Raw genomic sequence first — 22,416 nt, 5'->3', positions numbered from 1 at the left:
GCCCGTAGCAAGGAGTCCGTAGCTGGAATCTCCTCCCCAGTATCAAAATTAGCTATTCCGATCATTAGCATGGGTTCCGTAAATAGACCCATTATTAGTCGAGGACTCAACCAGAACAAAGCCACGCCATGGCGCTCGATTTATCAAAAGCCTTTGATAATCTCAAGCACTCCACGCTGTTTAAGGACATTGAGCAGACTACCCTCCGGCCAAGTTTGAAACGTTGGGTAATCAATTATTTGTTTGGACGCCAGTTCTACGTGGAATTCATTACCCAGAAGTCCAAGCGCCGTAGAGTAAAACAGTGAGTGCCCCAAGGTGGGGTGATATCTCCTCTCCGGTATTTCATCCCCTCCAGATAGCATTGATAACGTAACGTATGCGGATGATTGTACGATCTTGACGTTGGTTGTTTTCCCTGTTGCATGTATTTGTGAAAGGCTGATCTCCTATTTCAATGATTTCACCAACCTTTTCTGAGGAAATATTTGGAATAATATAGAAAGCCCCTAAGGAGGACACCTGTTCTATAGAAATACCTCAAGAAGTGCTCCAAGGTAATGAATACGTCTAAAGAGGTATTTTTTCAATAAAGACCCCTATAGAGGTCTTTTGTTCTATAGAAGACACCTAAAGACCTATAGTGTTCTTCCATTCTACAGAAGGACCTTGAAAAAAACTTCCATTCTAAAAGAGACTTTTAAATAGGTTTTGTAGTCAACAAATGACCCCTAAATTGGTATTTTGTTATAAAGATGACCCCTTTAAAGATCTTCTACTCTTCAGAAGACCTCTATAGGGGCCTTCTGGCCTAAAAGAGACGCTTAAAGGAGTTGTGTATTCTACAGAAGACCCTATACGAAGATCTCCATTTTATAAAAGACCCCTAAAGTGGAATTTGCTCTATAGAACACCCCTATAGAGGTCTTCTATTTTATTAGAGAGACTTAAAGAGGTTTTGTTTTTTATGGAAAACCCCTAAAGATGACTTCTATTCTATAAAAAGAAACCTAAAGAAGTCTTCTATTATATAGAAGACCTTTAAAGAGGTCTATTGTTCTAGAGAAGGCTCCCATAGAGGTTTTGTATTCCACAGAAGACTTCTGTAGAGGTCTTTTATTCTCTAGAAGTCCCAAATATAGATCTTCTATTCTACAGAAGACCCTTATAGAGGTTTTGTATTTTATAGAAAACCACTAAATAAGACTTTAACTCTATAAAATAACCCTAACCAGGTCTTCTATAAAACACCCCAAAATAGGTTCTACAGAAGAGCCCTATAGAGTTCTTCTTTTCTACAATAAGAGACCCTTTTAAGAGGGTTTTTATTCTATAGAAAACCCCTAAAGAAGACTTCTATTCTATAAAGGACTCCTTAAGAAGTCTTATATTCTATAGAAGAGCCATGAAGAGGTATTTTGTTCTACAGAAGGCCTCCATAGAGGTCCAATATTCTACAGAAGACACATAAAGACGAGTTTTGTTCTATAAGGGAGACTTAAAGAAGTCTTCTTTAGGCGTCTTCTATAAAATATCCCTTAAGAAGACTCCCATTCTGTAAACCTCTAAAGAAGTTTTCTCTTCTATAGAAGATCTCTTTGGGTATTCTACTCTATAGAAGCCCCTTAAGTCTTGCATTATATAGAAGACTTCTTTATAAGTCCTATATTATTAGAAGACACATAAAGACGACTTCTGTTCTATAAGGGTGACTTAAAGAAGTCTTATTTAGGGGTCTTCTATAGAATATCCCCTAAAGAAGACTTCTATTCTGTAAACCTCTAAAGAAGTTTGCCTCCATAGAGGTCCAATATTCTACAGAAGACACATAAAGACAACTTCTGTTCTATAAGGGTGACTTAAAGAAGTCTTCTTTAGGGGTCTTCTATAGAATATCCCCTAAAGAAGACTTCTGTTCTGTAAACCTCTAAAGAAGTTTGCTCTTCTATAGAAGATCTCTTTAGGTATTCTACTCTATAGTAGCCCCTTAAGTCTTGTATTATATAGAAGACTTCTTTATAAGTCCTATATTATATAGACGAGTTCTATATAAATCCTATATTATATAGAAGACTTCTTTATTATATAGAAGACTTCTATTATATACAACATCCCTACAGAGTTCTTCTATTCAACAGAAGACCTCAAATGAAGACTTCTTTTCTATAAAATACCCCTAAATAGGTCTCTGTTCTAAAAGAGTATGAAAATATCCGCCACCAAGTCTACGGCCACTCTGTTCACCACATGGACATGGAGAGATGAGTAAAGAGTTGAATGTCCTAGTCGATGGTAGTAAAATTTCGTTAACCTAAGATTATAGTGAAACACGAAAGAAAAGAAAAGCAAACCCCTCTAAAGTTGACGAACTCCGCATACGTTTTAAGGACCATGACCTGCGAATCTGCACCTGGAATGTTCGCACTCTTTATAGAGAAGGTGCAGTCTTCGCATTGGCAGACGTACTTGAAAAGTACAAGGCCGATATTACTGCCATACAGGAAATTCGATGGATTGGGAAAGGCGTCACAACAACACCTAAAGGTGACGCACTGTATTATAGCTGCCATGACGTAAAGCATGAGTTTCGTTGCGGATTCGTAGTTAGTCGGAGGCTAAAACATCTGGTATCAAGCATCACCCCAGTGAATGAACGACTTGCTGCAATTCGAATAAAAGCTAAATTCTTCAACATCAGCTTTATTTGCGCTCATGCTCCCACTGAAGAAAAGGACGAACAGACCAAAGATATATTTTACGAGCGCTTAGAAGAAACATATGACCGTTGCCCTGCCCCATGACATTAAAATCATTCTAGACGATTTTAATGCCAAAATTGGAAAGGAGAATATCTTTGGCCCAACAGTCGGGAAATTCAGTCTCCACAGTGAAACATCTGACAATGGTATGAGGCTGATCGACTTTGCAGCTGCAAAAAACATGGTAGTTAGCAGTACCAGATTTAATCATCTCGATATTCATAAGGGCACCTGGCTGTGGCCAGAGCAAAGAACAAGAAATCGAATTGATCACTTTGTGATAGATGGAAGACATGCATCAAGTGTGTTGGATGTACGATCGTTCCGAGGTGCAAACATCGACTCGGACCACTACCTTGTTGCGGCAAAGGTACCTACCAGATTAAACGTAGCAAACAAAGTACGAACAGACACAACACGAAAGTTAGACATCGGTAAGCTGCAATCACAACAGATAGCCACAGCATATTCCACTCAACTAGCCCAATTGCTTAATCAAAGCACTCCTCACCCCGATAACATATCAGCGCAATGGCAAAGCATTGCCCACTCCATGCAAACAGCCGCAAAATCCATACTTACATACAGAAAAATGCGGCATATAGGGCTACTTTACAATCCGTAGCAACGCGTAGCGCACGAGAGAGATACAGGGAGAAAGGAGAGAGGAGAAACGTCTTTTCCGCAAGAAAAAGAGAGAGATGGAAAAGCGAGAGTGTGAAAAAATCGAGATGTACAGGAGCCAGAATGAAGTCCGAAAATTCTACCAAAGACTCAAGCATCAAACTGATGGCTTTGGTACAGGCACATCCTCCTGTAGAGACCAGCAAGGTAATTTGGTAACTGATACAGATAGTGTACTCAGGATATGGAAAGAACATTTATCAAATCTGTTGGTATCCAATAGCAGCGAAGACGACGAAGATACCACAGTCCCAATCCCAGAAGATGGTATTGAATGTATACCGCCGGGACAAAATGAGGTAAAAACAGCAATCAACCGGCTGAAGAATAATAAAGCAGCAGGAGCCAATGGCTTACCAGCCGAGCTGTTTAAAACCGGAGGCGACAGGCTGATAAGGTGTATGCATCAGCTAGTTAACACCATCTGGCAGGAAGAACGCGTACCCGACGATCCTGTGCGCCGTCCACAAGAAGGGAGATAAGACTGTATGCTCTAACTATAGGGGCATAAGTCTACTCCCTATTGCCTACAAGATCGTGTCAGGGATATTGTGCGAACGACTAAAGCCTATGGTCAACGAGATAATTGAACCATACCAATGCGGCTTTAGACATGGCAAGTCCACCATTGACCAGATATTTACCCTGCGGCAAATCCTGGAGAAGACCCAAGAGATGCAGATCGACACCTACCACCTCTTTGTCGATTATAAAGCAGCCTTCGACAGCCCGCTGCGTTCAAAGGTATTCCACGCCATGTCTGAATTTGGTAGCCCCGCAAAGATCATCCGGCTTTGTAAAATGACTTTAACTGACACGAGGTCCTCAGTTAAAATAGGAAGGAACCTCTCCGAAGAGTTTGGTACTAAAAGATGTTTCAGACAAGGAGACTGCCTTTCGTGTGATCTCTTCAACATCCTGCTGGAAAAGGTTTACAAGAGGCAAACGTCAAAAGAAGTGGCACAATCTACACCAATAGTCAAATGTTACTTGCTTATGCTGATGATATAGACATCATGGGCCGATCAGTAAAAGAAGTAACTGATACCTTTATAAAGGTCGAAGGAGAATCTGCTAAAGTGGGTCTGGCGGTAAACGGTGAGAAGACCAAGTTGATGGTGCCGACGCACAATGCGTCCATTGAGCTCGGACCGACTGTGAAAGTTGGTTCCTATAATATTGAGGTAGCAAAAGACATCGTCTACCTCGGCACCTCCGTAAACACAACAAACGGCATCAGTTGTGAAATAAAAAGAAGAATTGTATTGGCCAACAGATGCTACTTTGGTTTAAGTAAGCAGTTAAAAAACAAAGCCACATCTCGTCAAACAAAAATAACGCTCTACAAAACACTGATACTACCCGTGCTGATGTATGGCTCCGAAGCCTGGGTACTTGCGCAAGCAGACATGGCAGTGCTTGGTGTGTTTGAGAGAAAAATTCTTCGAAAGATCTACGGACCAATCTGCGTTGACGGCGAATATCGACGTCGCATGAACCACGAGCTGTATCTGCTATACAACGACATCAATATTGTTAAACGTATCGAGATGCAGCGATTGCATTAGCTAGGCCATATCATAAGAATGAGCGATGATGAACCCGCTAAAAAGGCGTATAAATACGGACCGCTTGGCGTTGTACGCAGAATTGGCAGGCCTACAGAGGAAGGCCAAGGAATAGATGGCGCAAACAAGTGGATGATGAGATGAAAAGGCGCGGCATTCCAGAGTGCGAAGCAACAAATAGAGAGGAATGGAGATCTTTTCATAGTTCGGCCTTTGGAACAAACGTTCTGTAATGGGCCAGCTAAGTAAGTAAGTAAGTAAGATTATAGTGGTATCATTCGACAGCTTGTTTATGTCGTCCGCGCATGCCACAGCTATCTGCGACAAGCTGAGTTTTAGAAACAAGGTCCTTAAGTCCCCATACGGCAGCACTTGGGATGAAGATAAAGAAACCTTGTTGACCACATATAGGTCGGTCTGTGGTAACTTATGTGGCGCCAGTGTGGTCCGTGAATATAAGTAAATACAGCGTGATGGAAAAATATTCAAACCTGTCGGAAAACAGTCCGAGCAAGTACCGCAATGAGAGCATGCATATGGTCTACTTATGACATAAGGAGACATCATTATGCTATTCTCAGAGGACAAAAATTTACTTCGCCGAGTTCAATTCGTATGAGAAACATTAAGGCGCGAAGGCGTATGAGAAACATTAATTACATGTCACATGAACGGGACAAACTTCTTATCCTAACCACTGCGTATACTTACTATCACACGTAATATTTCATGATGCTACTCATACGTTTTGGAACTAGTACAAGGAACTAGAAACTGATTACCCAACTCTACCACTGTATTTATGGGAAGTAGCAAATATTCACTTTAGCGATTCACAATTCGTTTGCAATTGATTTTAAGGAAATTAAAAATATATTATTTTGCTTCGTACATGGTGGCGTATTAGTCATATTAATTGAAAATGGTTGCACACATGAAGTGGATGTCAAATTTCTGTTAGCTACTGGCTTTGCGAGAAAAACCTATCATGTACATTGTCGAGATCAATTTGTTTGAAGTTTTTATTTGTAGAATATCTCCAAAACCAAGAAATTATGATTTTCTTCAGGCATGGTGGCGTATGAGTAACATTAATTAGAAAACGTTGCACACTTGAACGGGGCTCATATACCGTGTTAGGCACAGCCTCCATTAGAAATATCTTGCCTTCACTTCACCAATATCAATTTGTTTGAAGTTTTTATTCCCACTTAAAAAATGTGCATTTAATATTTGACATAAAAGCAGAAATAAAATGCCGGATATTAAGGACAATAATTTTCTTAATCAATTTGAATGTTTGTGTCATAAAAAAACTTCCCAAATAATGTAGAAATAAAAACAAAATAAAAAAACCTCGAAATGAAATTGAGGAAAAATCAAAAATTTTAAACGGCCACCCATTTGTTAAGCATATGGCGTTCAAGCAACAAATATTGTTTACATAAAAGACCAACAACAATGTGATGATTGGTTAATTGGGATTTATGTTGTATGTGTTAGTTTAGCTGTATGTGTGTGTGCACGATTTTATAATCCAATAAAAGTAAAAGTTAATGCCGTTTACCAAAATCCCTGGCAATTTCTAAATGAGCATAAAAAACTTTACTGATTGCCAGTCAGTCATAAAGTAAACGCATTCAATTTATTTCCATATCCCTTTTATAACCCCATCTGAAACCAGCAGCAGTGGCTGCAGCACCAGCTAAGGCATCACACAGCAATGTGATTAATAAAACACACTGGAATTGTTTTAATAACTTTGGCTAAAGTATTTTAACGATAACTCAATGATGATGGAAATAAGTTATGAAACTATCTTCAAACAAGCATCCAGCAAGCAACCAACTTAAATTCTCAAACGCCAAACAAGTTGAAGCTTTTAGAATGCTAAGATAAATATTTTACTTGGTTTTGCAGCAAAACTTCAGAAGCAAAAAAATTCCATTACAAAAATTATGCGGTGATGGTCATAAAGACTGCAATTTAATTACAAAACTCCAATAATCCAGGGTTATAAAATGAACAGCAATAAAATAAGGGAATCCAAAGAGAGGGAGGGAGGCGAAAAGAACACAAGAATAAACATATTTTTTCTGTTTTGAAAAGAAATGGATAATTTCCAACAGCATCAGCACCACGGCCATATGCCGCCATTCATAAACAAAAACACTAAAAAAACAAGGCAAAGCAGTTACATTAAGTCCTCGCTTAGTTTATCTTGCAATCATGAAATGGTAAACACTAAACTATACGACTCCCCTATCCCGCTGAAATGACGAAGCATAAACTGAAATGTTGTAGCTTGCCGTTATTTCCAACAAGTGTCTTCTTCCGAAATGTGTAATAATAAAAAAGGAGAATGACTGAAGACAACTCTAAAGCTGTAAAAAACAGTCATATTATTAGAAAACAAAAAGCCTGAAGTGAAGAGGTAAAGAGAAGTTGTGATGGCATCAAGGAAACAATTACTAACATAACTTGTAACACAAGACACGGCGAACAAAAGAGACCTTCATTTATTCATCCGTTGTCAGGCAGCCAGTCAGTCACTCAGCCATCATATCCGCTGATGAAACCAACAATAGCCTAAGGCAGAAGCACAATAAGCAACACAAGGATGCATGAATTAGAAATGAAAATGTGAGGATGTGTTGTGGGTGAAAGCGAGAGAAGTAACTAAAAAAACGAAGCTAATAACCAACTAAAAAAAGTATGGAAAAAAAATAAAAAAGAAATATAAAAAATATGCTGGCTTTTTAGTGTTTTAAATAGGCGGTTAAAAAAAAGAGCAGGAAAATATGGTAGCCATAACAAGTAATGATAAGTGAATCATAAACGAGAAAAGGTAGCAATTAAGGCTACATCCCACTAGGAACAAGAAAAAAGTTCGTGGTGGGATGTAGTAGAGTTAACCGAAAAATACAAAAGGAAGTAAATATGTGAAATATTTTCCCACTAGGAAAGGGTGGCAAATCAGTAATAATAATTGGAGCAAATGCCCGCTTGAAGGGAAGCAGTATTTTGGGATAGCTAGAATTGCCCTAAAAAATTCCATTGAATAGTTTCACGATGTTAGATCATTCTCACGGGCCCAATGGTTCAGGAAACGATTTTCCTGGCCAAAAAAATCCGATTGTTAATTTCTATATGGGATTCGATAGTAAACAAATTGAAACTAAGAAAACCACACAAATAAGACAAAATATTGGAAGGTGTGGGCTTGGCTACCATTTTTTCCCAATTTTGGAAAATACGTAATTTTGATGAATAATAGTCGAAATATCTGTATCCGTTCAAAAGTTACAGAGGTTTGACCAGGAAAAAAACATTCTAAACCACTGGGGTTGAACCGGAACTACACTACGTCAGAATTCCGGCTAGCGGACGCCACCTCAGTGTACAAATGTTTGTAAGTCTGGATTATTTTGGTCGGTGCGGGGACGGAGGAAAAGCCTGTATGTACTAATATGAATGTGGTCAGTTTGCCACATCCGCTTCCACAATCCTCATGCTTTGATTAGATGCAATAGATGCCGGAAGTGGGTGCACCTAAGGGTTTGCTCCAGACTCGTCCATGTGAGGTACTACGACGGGGACTATGTTGCTAGATGCTGCGTGAACACTGCCTCCAGTGAATCATCGTCGTCGTCATCAGAATACGAGTCTTTCCCACATCTTTCTGCATTGAATTTTATGAATCGAAAGAATATAACGGCGGCGACGGTGCAGGAAACCAAGGTCAACAACAACTGCAGCTTACAGCGCTGTGATAGTTACAACGTACTGACGAAGGATCGCACCAGAAGTGGAGGTTGTGGATTATCTTTCCTATTGCACCAGACCTATTTCGCTTGAGCCTGGCTCTAATGAACCGTACATGGAAAGTATGAGGGTAGCAGTCAGGTGTGAATGCTGAAGTACAGTTGCTTAACGTACACATATAACCGATAAATATCTGTACTCCAGATTATAGGCCCAACATTATTCCCCTTTTGGAAAGTCTTGTTCGGCTTTAATGCTTATCAGGAGTTGTGGCATTCGGTCCACGGCAATGAATAGAGAGAGGCGTATGGAAATTGTTGCTCTAACTTTTGCACGTTTAATGAGGACGCCCCCCTATCAAAATTAGCAGAGATTATCACAATTCAGAGGACCGCCCGATTGCATCACCTATGAAAGCGACACTTTCATCAATCACGGAAAAGCTAATTGGCCTAGTTTCGAAGAGTTCACTAATCACCGCTTCAGAGATCTGCCCAACTGATGTTCGGGTAGCAGGATAACGTTCCCCATCATCACTGCTACAGCCGCTCGCCATATACCTGCTGTTTGAATACCCGAAGTGACACCAAATTTCCCATCAGAGGTAATGGGACTAGCAAACCCAGTGATCATAAGCGGAATAAGTGACTGCATCAGATGCCTCTGAAGAATTGCAAGTGAATTTTGGGCACCGTTTAAGTCACTCTCGAACCCTCGTAAGAAGGAAGATATGACCACAGTCACGTTTGGCGACGTTGCGTGGCGACTGATCCGAAGATGTGCGCAAGTTATTTCAATCGTTTGTTTGTGGAGCACCCCGGGGTGGCAGGGAGAAGAAAAGAGTGCTATGTCGCATTAGATTTCTTTCTGCCGAGGAGGAACCACCACAATTTACGATGGATGCTGTTGCGAATGCCATCAGGAACGCAAAAACATCAAAATCGTTAGGAACTGACGGTACCCCACGATTATGATAAAACAGAGGGTGAGCCTAGAGTTGAGCATCTCGTCTAAGTTCTCAGACGATGGTCCCGCTACTCAAGCTGGTGAATCGTTCCGGCCGATTTCGCTTTTATAGCCCGTACCAAAGACTCCTAAAGATTTACTCTTACCCATCAGAAATAGCGGTTGCCAATCATCAGCATGGGTTGCAGTCTGGAAAATTATCCAAAGCCTAAGTTCTGACGGTATAACCAGCGCACCAGCTGGATGAGCCGGTAATTAAGTTTCTCGTCAAAGTTGGTGCCGCTACTCGAGTCTAAAATCTGGAAAAAGGGGCAAGATGGTCACGCTACTGAAGCTGGGCAGCGATGCCAACAAAGGTGAATCGTACCGGCCGATTTCGCTTTTATAGCTCGTATCAAAGACTCCTGAAGCTTTACTCTTACCCATAAGAAATAGCGGTTGCCAATCATCAGCATGGGTTGCGTAAGAACGCTAAATTATCCAAAGCGCAAGTTCTGACGGTATTACCAGCGCAATGCTGAAACAGCTGGATGAGCCGATAGTTGAGTTTCTCGTCAAAGTTCTCAACCTGTCGTTAGCCAATCATATCGTTCCTGAAGTCTGGAAAATTGAAAGGGTGGTACCGCTATTCGTGTCTGGAGTCTGGAAAATGGGCAGAGTGGTCCGGCTACTGAAGCTGGACAGCGATGCCAACAAAGGTGAATCGTACAGGCCGATTTCGCTTTTGTCACCTGTACCAAAATTTCCTGAAGCTTTACTCTTATCCATGATAAATAGCAGTTGTCGATTTTCAGCATGGGTCGCGTATGGAACACTAAATTATAAAAAGAGTTAGGCCCTGATGATATCTCTAGGGTAATGCTGAAACAGCTGGATGAGCCGGGAGTTGAGTATCTTACCAAAGTTCTCAAACTGTCGTTAGCCAACCATAACGTAAGTGTGGAAAATGAGAAGGTTGGGCCCGCCACTGAAGACTTTTGAGACTTTACTCCTCCCCAGCGTCAGAAATAACTACACAGTTGCCGATCACCATCATGGGTTCCGTAAGGAGCACATCATTACAACAGTCCTGTACGCCATTTCCACACAGTGAGTGAGAACTCATCCAGAGCAAGCCATGTGATAAAACAGAGATGGTGGCGCTCGACTTATCAAAAGCCTTTGATACTGCCAAGCACTCCACGCTGTTTGAGGACATTGAGCGGACCACCCTCCGGCCAAGTTTGAAACATTGGATAATCAAGTAAAGGGTGTTTTTTTAAGCTAGATAGAACTTTAAACTGTAAAAAGTAACACAAAAATTAAATACTCTGACAAATCATCATGAATAGGCTCACGCTTGAACAACGCTACGAAATTATCCAAATTTACTTTGAAAATCAGTGATCGATTCGCAAATGACAAATGGCAAATGACCCGTTGTTTTATCGCAAAATTGTGTTCAGCGATGAGGCGCATTTTTGGCTTAACGGGTTTGTTAATAAGCAAAATTGCCGCATATGGATTGAGACCAATCCACAAGAGACGACTCCATTACATCCAGAAAAATGCACCGTATGGTGCGGTTTTCACGCTGGTGGCATCATCGGACCTTATTTCTTCAAAAATGAGGCCGGAGCTCGCGTTACGGTCAATGGAGATCGTTACCGCACCATGATCAATGATTTTTTGTTTGAAAATATGGATGACATTGATCCGGAGATGTGGTTTCAACAGGATGGCGCTACGTGCCATACGGCGAAAGGAACCATCGACTTATTGAAATCAAAATTTGGCGATAAGTTGATTTCGAGAAGTGGACCTGTCAATTGGCCTCCAAGGTTGTGCGATTTGACACCTCTCGATTATTTCCTGTGGGGCTACGTGAAGTCACTGGTTTATGCTGATAAACCAGCAACAGTTGATGCCTTGGAGGCCAGCATTGTTCGTGTTATTCGTGACATACGGCCAGTAGTGCTCGAAAAAGTGGACAAAAATTGGACGTCCAGAATGCACTTCGTCATAAAAAAAAAAAATTTTTGATTACAATTTAATTTTTTGTGTTATTTTTTACAATTTCAAGTTCTATCGGGCTTAAAAAAACACCCTATATATGTGTGTTCGCCAGTCGTACGTGGAATTTAGTTGAAGCAGGGAGGTCTCCTATCTTACCAACTTTTCCTGCGCGCGGATTACTGCGGAATAATACAGAAAGACTCTAAGGAGGACACATATTGCAAGATATCGAATACGTATAAGGATGTTTTTTATTCTACAAATAACCCTAAAGAGAACTTCTATTCTATAGAAGACACCTAACGAGAACTTTTATTCTATAGAAGACCCCTATATTCTACAGAAGACCTTTGAAAAAGACTTATATCCTAGAAGAGACTCTTAAAGAGGTTTTGTAGTCTACAGAAGAAGAATTCTATTCAATAAAGGACCCCTTAAATGGTATTTTGTTCTACCGAAGACCCTGTATAGAGTTCCTCTATTCTTCAATTCTGTAAGAGATCCCTTAAGAGATTTTGTATTGTATAGAAGGCCCTTAATTATGTCTTCTTTTATAAAAAAGACCCCTAGAGATCTTCTATTCTACATAAGAATCCCGAAGAAGACATACATATATTCTATATGAGAACCTTGAAGAGGTTTTGTATTTTATAGAAGACCCCTAAAGAAGACTTTTATTCTTTAGGGGTCTTCTATAAAATACCCTTTCTGAAAAAAGTGGGTACTTCTATAGACCCTTTCTGAAAAAAAGGGACGCTTCTATAAAACCGATTTAACTGCCTTGTCAGCCCTACTATATATTTTCCTACATAAATACAAAAAAAAAATTTAAGTTTCATTAAAATTTTAATTATGAACAAATATTTCACATTTTGAAAAGTGGAAGTCTACCAAAAGTTATATCAATTACTTTAAAGACAATATTGACCAATAAAAATTTTTATTACAAAAAATTACAAAATCTATTTTTTCTACATAAGAAAATATAAATTTTCATATTAAGAAAACATTTAAAATGCCAACAAACTTCACATCGAGATTTTTAAAATTGACATAGAAATGTTGAAATAGATTTTTAAAACTATTTACACTACTTTTTTAACTCAAAAAAATATTCTAAATATTTTTAAAATAAAAAACATTCCCAATTATATTACACTACTGTTTTTTTTTAATATAATAATAGAAAAAAATATTTGTATAAAAAAAATTTTATGTACTTACATAACCAGTTCATGCGTTCGGTGTACTCGACTTTGCGCTTCAGATCTTTGACCAAAGCCTTAAAGTCTTCATCATTAAAGTGGCATTGAATAATTGTATTATTCAGTTGGACAATGCTATACTCGTTGTTGCCATTCACTTGACTACCGCCACCGCCACCACCATTACCACCACCACCGCCACCCATAGAGGTTCCTGTACCCGCAGTGGTTATTGAGCCATTACCACCCACCGAAGAGACGCCTGTGGTGTTGCTTCTCAAATCTCCACTGCCATAAAGAGCGGGATTACTATTCGCCAAGCTGGCATCCACATTACCACAGGATTTACTGAGAATTAAAGTTTGGCGATTGGCAATGGAATTGGCAGCCAACAAATGATCTCCAGCTCCACCACAGCTGCCACGATGTAAGGGAAATTTGGCGCAATTATTGTTTTTCAAAGTTATTTGAAGTTGATTACTCAAAGGTTGGCCTGGATGGGGTGTACAGTCACTGGCTCTACGACGGCGGAGATTTTCATCAACTCCCGCCGCCAAGGGTTGCAGGAATATGGAGCTGTTACGTTGTTGCTGTTGCTGACTAGAAGTTGTGATGTTTGCATTGTAAATGTGATTGCCTTTGGTGAGTCTTTCTACGCTGCCTGCATCGGTGGTTGTGCCACTAACACCACTAACACCACCCCCCTCATCCTCGTTGTCTAGTTGTAGTAAACGTTCAACACTGCTACTTGTGGTCTTACTGCTCATTATGATTAAATGATTTAGCGGTTTCTTGGCCTGTGCTGTGCCCGCCTGGCCCGCACTACTACGTCTGCTGCGCCGTCTACGTATTAGAGTGACCTTGTTGCGACGATCTTCATACAACTGCACAAGAAGATCCTCGAGCAGCAGTAGCGAAGGTGAGGCAGTAATCGATGTGGAAGATTTACGCCGTACTGTACCCGTTACCGAATCGTCTTCAAAAGAACTTTCCGTTTGTGGCTGACCACTGTGGCTGCTGGTGGAGTTCAAGCTACGCACAGAAGGTGTATCAGATGGTCGTGGCTTTGTCGCTGCCGCCGCCGACTCTGCTTTGCTCAGTTCACGTTCTGGATCAATAATAGAATGTTTCAAAATTATGTCCTGCAGAAGACGTCTTTGCTTGGCGGGTGTATAGGGATTTACAAGCTTAAAATCGGCATAGATGCGGGCCAAGAAACGTACCCTCGAGGCGATGTAACCGATTTTACGTAAAATACGAACATCAGAGTTGGTGTGGCGATGATGATGACGACGGGCAGTGGTGGTTGCGGAGCGTTGACGTCTCGCGCAAGGACCTCCAACACCCGTTGTCAGGCCAGTGGCGGCTGCTGTTGTGGACGATGATGAGGTTGAGGTGGTACTTGTGGTGGAAGGCCGGGATCGTATCTCGTATTCAGAATCACTACTCGATTCAGAGGGACAACTAAAGCCGTCCTCTTCGTCGTCTTCTACGGCGGCTGTACCATGGGCAGGAGGTGGGATATTAGCTGTGGTCGTAGTTGTACCTGTAGTAGTATTAGTGGTTGTTGTTGCTGTTGTGGTGGTGGTGTTGCTAGTTGTACTGTTTGTTGAGTTTGTATTAGGTGGGTGGCCCTGAGTTAGATTAGCGCTAGCAGTCGTTGTCGCTCTATCCGAGACTGGATCAGCGACGTTCGTTGTTGGCGGTGGCTGAGGGCTGCTACGGCAGCTGCTGTCCTTGTACATTTATGTGTGTGTAGTCCTCCAACGTTAGCCAGTAGCGACCACTTGCTTGTGTTGTGGGTGTTTGGTGCTTGCAACAACTGCAATGGCTTTGGTTGTAGGCATTAGTAGATCATGCTACTCGACTGGGTGGCTAGAAGGAGGGCGAAAGCGAGTGATAGGTATCAATATCGATGCAATCTGAAAGTAAAGAAGAGGAAAACACGTTCATAAATTAATTTTGTTATTGCCTTTTTTCCAAATGGATGCCATTGATGACACAATGATGCCTCAATTCGGACAAGTCACGTGACATCTTTTGTTCGTATTTATAAATATTCATGATATCAGTGGGCGAAAAAAATCCTCATATTTTCCAGGCTTGTTTCGCTCAATTAATTATGCAATTTTTTTTAATTTTTTTTTTTGCAATGAGAACAATATCTGCTGCCTATTCAAATGAGTGCGTAATTAGTTGCAACCGCATCAAGTGATGATTGAATAGAAATTTGCATATTGGCCAAAAGCACAATATCGTCCACGATTATGATGATGATAATGATGCTGCCTGTATGTGTGTATGTTTGTGTGGCTGATTTTAGCCAGTGCTAATTGATTTATTAGCCACAAAACATTGCAGCAGTAGATATGGTCCAGCTGCATTTTCATAGAGTGCTAGAGCCATAAAATTCGAACGCAATGTTTTTGTTGTTGTTTATTTTCCACCAATTTGCTGGATTATAATTTTATGTATCCGCCATATTCCCCGGTTAACCAAAGAAAAAATACAAATATTATTATTGGCCAATGACGAAGAGAAGAGAACTGCCAAAAAGGCCAACCAGCGCAAATGTTATGAATGAAAGGTGTACTGCATATATAGTACACCTTTCATTCATAGTAGGTAGGTAAGGAAGAATAAGGCCTACTGTCCGGTAATCGAGAACAATTGCATACCATAATTATGGCAATTTGGCTGGAAAAATAATCAAAAAAAAACAATTGTTTTTATTTTTAGGCAAACAAGACGAAAAGTTAAAATGCACCGTCCCGGCGAAAGGTCACACAATATTGCAAAACATTCCTTTTTCAATAATGAATAATTTTTCGCTAGATACAATACCTCTAAATTTACCTTTAAACAGATTTCTATAGACGGAAGCCTCTTGAAAGGAATCTTCTATAAATAAAACATCATTGAAGGTGGCCTTCTGTAGGTTGAGACCTCCTAAGGACCCTTTTAAGGGAATGTTCTGTAGATAGACGTCGTTTTAAGGGGATTTTATATAGACGGGTCTTCTATAGATGGACTCCCTCTAAAGGGTCTGCAGATGACGCTCAATTGAAGGAATAGCCTTTTATAGATAGGAGACCGTTTAATAGAGACTTTTATAAATAAAATCCCATTTATAGGAGTCTCTTATAGACAGGAGGCCATTCAAAGAAGAACCTTTTGTTTCAGAAACGACCTTCGGAAGCACCCTTTGTTTCAGAAATAGTCTAGAGAAGCAACCTTTTTTCAGAAAAGATCTTTTGTTTGTTTGGACAACATTTGTTTCAGAAAGGGTCTATAGAAGCACCCTTTCTTGCAGAAAGGGTCTATAGAAGCACGCTTTCTTGCAGAAAGGGTCTATAGAAGCACCCTTTCTTGCAGAAAGGGTCTATAGAAGCACCCTTTCTTGCAGAAAGGGTCTATAGAAGCACCCTTTCTTGCAGAAAGGGTCTATAGAAGCACCCTTTCTTGCAGAAAGGGTCTATAGAAGCACCCTTTCTTGCAGAAAGGGTCTATAGAAGCACCCTTTCTTGCAGAAAGGGTCTATAGAAGCACCCTTTCTTGCAGAAAGGGTCTATAGAAGCACCCTTTCTTGCAGAAAAGGTCTATAGAAGCACCCTTTCTTGCAGAAGGGGTCTATAGAAGCACCCTTTCTTGCAGAAAGGGTCTATAGAAACAACCTTTTGTCTCAGAAACGATCTTCGGAAGCATCCTTTGTTTCAGAAAGAGTCTAGAGAAGCAACCTTTTTTTCAGAAAAGATCTTCAGAACCACCCTATGTTTGTTTGGACAACATTTGTTTCAGAAAGGGTCTATAGAAGCACCCTTTCTTACAGAAAGGGTCTATAGAAGCACGCTTTCTTGCAGAAGGGGTCTATAGAAGCATCCTTTCTAGCAGAAAGGGTCTATAGAAGCAACCTTTCTTGCAGAAAGGGTCTATAGAAACACCCTTTCTTGCAGAAAGGGTCTATAGAAGCACCCTTTGCTTCAGAAAGGGTCTATAGAAGCACCCTTTGCTTCAGGAAGGGTCTATAGAAGCACTCTTTGCTTCAGAAAGGGTATATAGAAGCACCCTTTGCTTCAGAAAGGGTATATAGAAGCACCCTTTGCTTCAGAAAAGGTTTATAGAAGCTTCTATAGCACCCTTTGCTTCAGAAAGGGTCTATAGAAGCACCCTTTGCTTCAAAAAGGGTTTATAGAAGCACCCTTTGCTTCAAAAAGGTTCTATAGAAGCACCCTTTGCTTCAAAAAGGTTCTATAGAAGCACCCTTTGCTTCAGGAAGGGTCTATAGAAGCACCCTTTGCTTCAGAAAGGGTCTATGGAAGCACCCCTTGCTTCAGAAAGGGTCTATAGAAGCACCCTTTGCTTCAGAAAGGGTCTATAGAAGCACCCTTTGCTTCAGGAAGGGTCTAAAGAAACACCCGTTGCTTCAGAAAGGGTCTAAAGAAACACCCTTTACTTCAGAAAGGGTCTAAAAAAACACCCTTTGCTTCAGAAAGGGTCTATAGAAGCACCCTTTGCTTCAGAAAGGGTCTAAGGAAACACCCTTTGCTTCAGAAAGGGTCAAAAGAAACACCATTTGCTTCAGAAAGGGTCTAAAGAAACACCATTTGCTTCAGAAAGGGTCTATAGAAGCACACTTTCTTGCAGAAAGGGTCTATAGAAGCACCCTTTCTTGAAGAAAGGGTCTATAGAAGCACCCTTTCTTGCAGAAAGGGTCTATAGAAGCACCCTTTCTTGAAGAAAGGGTCTATAGAAGCACCCTTTCTTGAAGAAAAGGTCTATAGGAGCACCCTTTCTTGCAGAAGAGGTCTATAGAAGCACCCTTTCTTGCAGAAGAGGTCTATAGAAGCACCCTTTCTTGCAGAAAGGGTCTATAGAAGCACCATTTCTTGCAGAAAGGGTCTATAGAAGCACCCTTTGCTTCAGAAAGGGTCTGTAGAAGCACCCTTTGCTTCAGAAAGGGTCTACAGAAGCAACCTTTACTTCAGAAAGGGTCTATAGAAGCACCCTTTGCTTCAGAAAGGGTCTATAGAAGCAACCTTTCTTGCAGAAAGGTTCTATAGAAGCACCCTTTCTTGCAGAAAGGTTCTATAGAAGCACCCTTTCTTGCAGAAAGGTTCTATAGAAGCACCCTTTCTTGCAGAAAGGTTCTATAGAAGCACCCTTTCTTGCAGAAAGGTTCTATAGAAGCACCCTTTCTTGCAGAAAGGTTCTATAGAAGCACCCTTTCTTGCAGAAAGGTTCTATAGAAGCACCCTTTCTTGCAGAAAGGGTCCATAGAAGCACCCTTTGCTTCAGAAAGGTTCTATAGAAGCACCCTTTCTCGCAGAAAGGGTATATAGAAGCACCCTTTCTTGCAGAAAGGGTATACCCTCTTCTTGCAGAAAGGGTATATAGAAGCACCCTTTCTTGCAGAAAGGGTATACCCTCTTCTTGCAGAAAGGGTCCATAGAAACACCCTTTACTTCAGAAAGGTTCTATAGAAACACCCTTTGCTTCAGAAAGGTTCTATAGAAGCACCCTTTCTCGCAGAAAGGGTCTATAGAAGCACCCTTTCTTGAAGAAAGGGTCAATAGAAGCACCCTTTCTTGCAGAAAGGTTCTATAGAAGCACCCTTTCTAGAAGAAAGGGTCTAAGAAGCACCCTTTCTAGAAGAAAGGGTCTATAGAAGCACCCTTTCTTGCAGAAAGGGTCTATAGAAGCACCCTTTCTAGAAGAAAGGGTCTATAGAAGCACCTTTTCTTGCAGAAAGGTTCTATAGAAACACCCTTTCTCGCAGAAAGGTTCTATAGAAACACCCTTTCTCGCAGAAAGGGTCTATAGAAGCACCCTTTCTTGCAGAAAGGGTATACAGAAGCACCCTTTCTTGCAGATAGGGTCCATAGAAGCACCCTTTGCTTCAGAAAGGTTCTATAGAAGCACCCTTTGCTTCAGAAAGGTTCTATAGAAGCACCCTTTCTCGCAGAAAGGGTCTATAGAAGCACCCCTTCTAGAGGAAAGGGTCTATAGAAGCACCCTTTCTTGCAGAAAGGGTCCATAGAAGCTCCCTTTGCTTCAGAAAGGTTCTATAGAAGCACCCTTTCTCGCAGAAAGGGTATATAGAAGCACCCTTTCTTGAAGAAAGGGTCTATAGAAGCACCCTTTATTGCAGAAAGGGTCTACAGAAGCACGCTTTCTTGCAGAAAGGGTCTATAGAAGCACGCTTTCTTGCAGAAAGGGGCTATGAAAGCACACTTTCTTGCAGAAAGGGGCTATGAAAGCACACTTTCTTGCAGAAAGGGGCTATAGAAGCACCCTTTCTTGCAGAAAGGGTCCATAGAAGCACCCTTTCTTGCAGAAAGGGTCTATAGAAGCACCCTTTCTTGTAGAAAGGGTCTATAGAAGCACCCTTTTTTCCAGAAAGGGTCTATAGAAGCACCCTTTGCTTCAGAAAGGGTCTATAGAAGCACCCTTTCTTGCAGAAAGGGTCTATAGAAGCACCCTTTGCTTCAGAAAGGGTCTTGCAGAAAGCGACTATAGAAGCGCATTTTCTTGCAGAAAGGTTCTATAGAAGCACCCTTTCTTGCAGAAAGGTTCTATAGAAGCACCCTTTTTTGCAGAAAGGGTCTATAGAAGCACCCTTTCTTGCAAAAAGGGTCTGTAGAAGCACCCTTTCTTGAAAAAGCGTCTATAGAAGCACCCTTTCTTGCAAAAAGGGTCTACAGAAGCCCCCTTTCTTGCAAAAAGAGTCTGTAAAAGCACCCTTTCTTGTAGAAAGGATCTATAGAAGCACCCTTTGCTTCAGAAAGGGTCTATAGAAGCACCCTTTGCTTCAGAAAGGGTCTATAGAAGCACCCTTTGCTTCAGAAAGGGTCTATAGAAGCACCCTTTGCTTCAGAAAGGGTCTATAGAAGCACCATTTGCTTCAGAAAGGGTCTATAGAACCACCCTTTGCTTCAGAAAGGGTCTATAGAAGCACCCTTTGCTTCAGAAAGGGTCTATAGAAGCACCATTTGCTTCAGAAAGGGTCTATAGAAGCACCCTTTCTTGCAAGAAGGGTTCTATAGAAGCGCACTTTCTTGCAGAAAAGGGGGCTGTAGAAGGACGCTTTCTTGCAGAAAGGTTCTATAGAAGCACCCTTTCTTGCAGAAAGGTTCTATAGAAGCACCCTTTCTTGCAGAAAGGGTCTATAGAGGCACACTTTACTTCAGAAAGAGTCTGTAGAAGCGCCCTTTCCTTCAGAAAGCGTCTGTAGAAGCACCCTTTCTTGCAGAAAGGATCTATAAAAGCAATCCTCTCTTACAGAAAGGGCCAATAGAAACACCCTTTCTTAAAGTAAGGATCTATAGAAGCACCCTTTCTTGCAGAAAAAGGGGCTATTGAAGCACCCTTTCTTGCAGAAAGTGTTTGAAGAACCACCCTTTCTTGCGGAAAGTGGCTATAGAAGCACCCTTTTTGCGGGGATTTTCTACAGATGCACCCTTTCTTGTAGAAAGGGTCTATAGAAGCACCCATTCTTGCAGAAAGGGTTATAGATGCACCCACTCTTGCAGGAAGGGTTATAGTAGCACCCCTTCTTGTAGAAAAGTTATACAAGCACACATTCTCGTAGTAAGGGTTATAGAAGCATACATTCTTGCAGAAATGGGTATATAGAAACACCTTCTATAGCAGAAAGGATCTATAGAAGCACCTTCTATAGCAGACAGGATCTATAGAAGCGGCCTTTCTCACAGAAAGTATCTATAGAAGTACTCTTTCTTGCAGAGAGGGTTTATAGAAGCACCATTTTTTTTTCTATAAAACCACCTTTTCTTTCAGAAAGGAGCTGTAAAATTTAAATTTTCGGTCGAGAATTTCTGCTGAAATGGGAATATTTTGTGCTCAACATTTAACTTTTTATTATCCGCAATGTTTTCCATAAATATTTATTTGCAATTTAACTCTTGAATTTAAATGATAGGCCTCAAGGTGTAAAAGAGCACCAACAGTACAACATAACCTTTCAAACTTTGTGGATTTTATGAATATTGTCCAATAAAGATTAAAAAATATACATATATGGATTTGTGCACATTCAATATTAAGCCCAATATTCATTTTTCTTTTTAAATTGCTGTTGTTGCTTTTTTATACAGGTCCATTATCATCATCGAACTAAAAGCATTTATTTTCATATTCACAAAAATTGCGGTGACAACCGCATACATGTACATGCCCACTTTTGACTTTGTGTGTGTGTGTGTGTTTGGCAAAAAAATATCCTCCCTCCAACATATATTGTTATTGCTTGGTTACCAGCAGGTTTTTCAATTTTGTTTTTCTGCTTTTCAATGAAAAAATACTTGTCCTGTGGCATTTCAACGCAGCATTAAAACGCAATTCTATCTATCCATCCTGCAATGGATAATGGTGAGGCTTGATTGTAATGGTGTTGTTGTTTTACAATCAGCCTGTCAGCCAGTCACTCAGCCAGTCACTCATCATCAGTTTTGTCATCGGACATCAAGCAATGTTGTGATGCTTTTACCGATACCTAAAGTGGAATAACCGACTAACTGTAGTAGCCTGACCATACTTTTCGGTGTTTCACTCCGGATATTTAGTAGTCAGTCTTTCACTTCGAATATTTACTAGCTCGGGATTTCTTTTTGTCTCGGTGTCCGTGTGCATCCATCTTGACTGCCTGCCTGTCTGTCTGTTTATTGCGAAAATTGTATTTTGCAAATTTTTATTGATCACCCAAAAACATTGGGCAACGAACAACCCAAATGACAGTAGGTGTTGACAATTGACTTGACCAAAAAAAAACAAAATGAATGAATGAAATATACATTTATGAGGGTATTTTAAAATTGGTTTAACTATCGTAAAATGCAAAAGGACTCAAAAGAAAAAATTCGAAAATATTGTTTGCATATTGATTTTATTTTCATATGTTTCATTGTCATGGAAGAAAGGACCTGAATCAAGGATTTTTTTAATTACATTTCAAGGGCAAAAAAAACAAAAGATTTGGATTTTTCTTAACTTATTGACTTATTTAAAATATTTTTCAAGAACCCCGAGACCTACAATTCCTTATATTCCTTATTTATTATAATTCCTAACATTAATCCCCACGCCATATGAAAGATTACTCTGTTTATGTGTTTAATTGTGCCACGTTTAGTATTTTATATTTTTCTCACTTACATATTTATTTCGATATTGTTTCCATGCCTGTGTGCCAGTGTTTGTGGCTTGACCATTGTGCATAGCATTATTTATCATTTGAAACCCCCAAATGGGAGAGAACTTTGGTGGTTACGGTTATTTATTGATGAACGGTTTTTGTGTCAATTTTTTTAAATTGTCTGGCCAATTCTTGATGGATGGATTTATTTATTTTCTTTTTTGTTCAGGTCATAGTTTGATATGAATGAAATGGACAGAATCTATTAAATGTTGCTACTGGTTTGTGTCATATGGCCTTAAAAACAAACGCTTACAAATTGA

General features: G+C 40.3%; 1 protein-coding gene across 8 annotated transcripts in view; it reads right to left on the bottom strand.

Moving 5' to 3' along the window:
• Positions 1–22,416, bottom strand: part of Pde9 (phosphodiesterase 9) — a 404,593-nt gene that overhangs the window by 140,840 nt on the left and 241,337 nt on the right. For all 8 annotated transcript variants that reach the window (XM_073977852.1, XM_073977851.1, XM_073977854.1 and 5 more), the window contains one exon: positions 12,962–14,864. In XM_073977852.1, coding sequence (XP_073833953.1) covers positions 12,962–14,687 — 1,726 coding nt within the window. In that variant the 5' untranslated portion in view covers positions 14,688–14,864. The remainder of the gene's footprint in view (positions 1–12,961; positions 14,865–22,416) is intronic.

This window comes from Musca autumnalis, unplaced genomic scaffold (assembly GCF_047663935.1).
Source record: "Musca autumnalis isolate F117 unplaced genomic scaffold, ASM4766393v1 scaffold_3, whole genome shotgun sequence".
Classification (NCBI taxonomy): Eukaryota; Metazoa; Arthropoda; class Insecta; order Diptera; family Muscidae; genus Musca; species Musca autumnalis.
The sequence above is the reverse complement of the archived record's forward strand: the minus strand, read 5'-3'. Positions and strand labels throughout refer to the sequence as shown.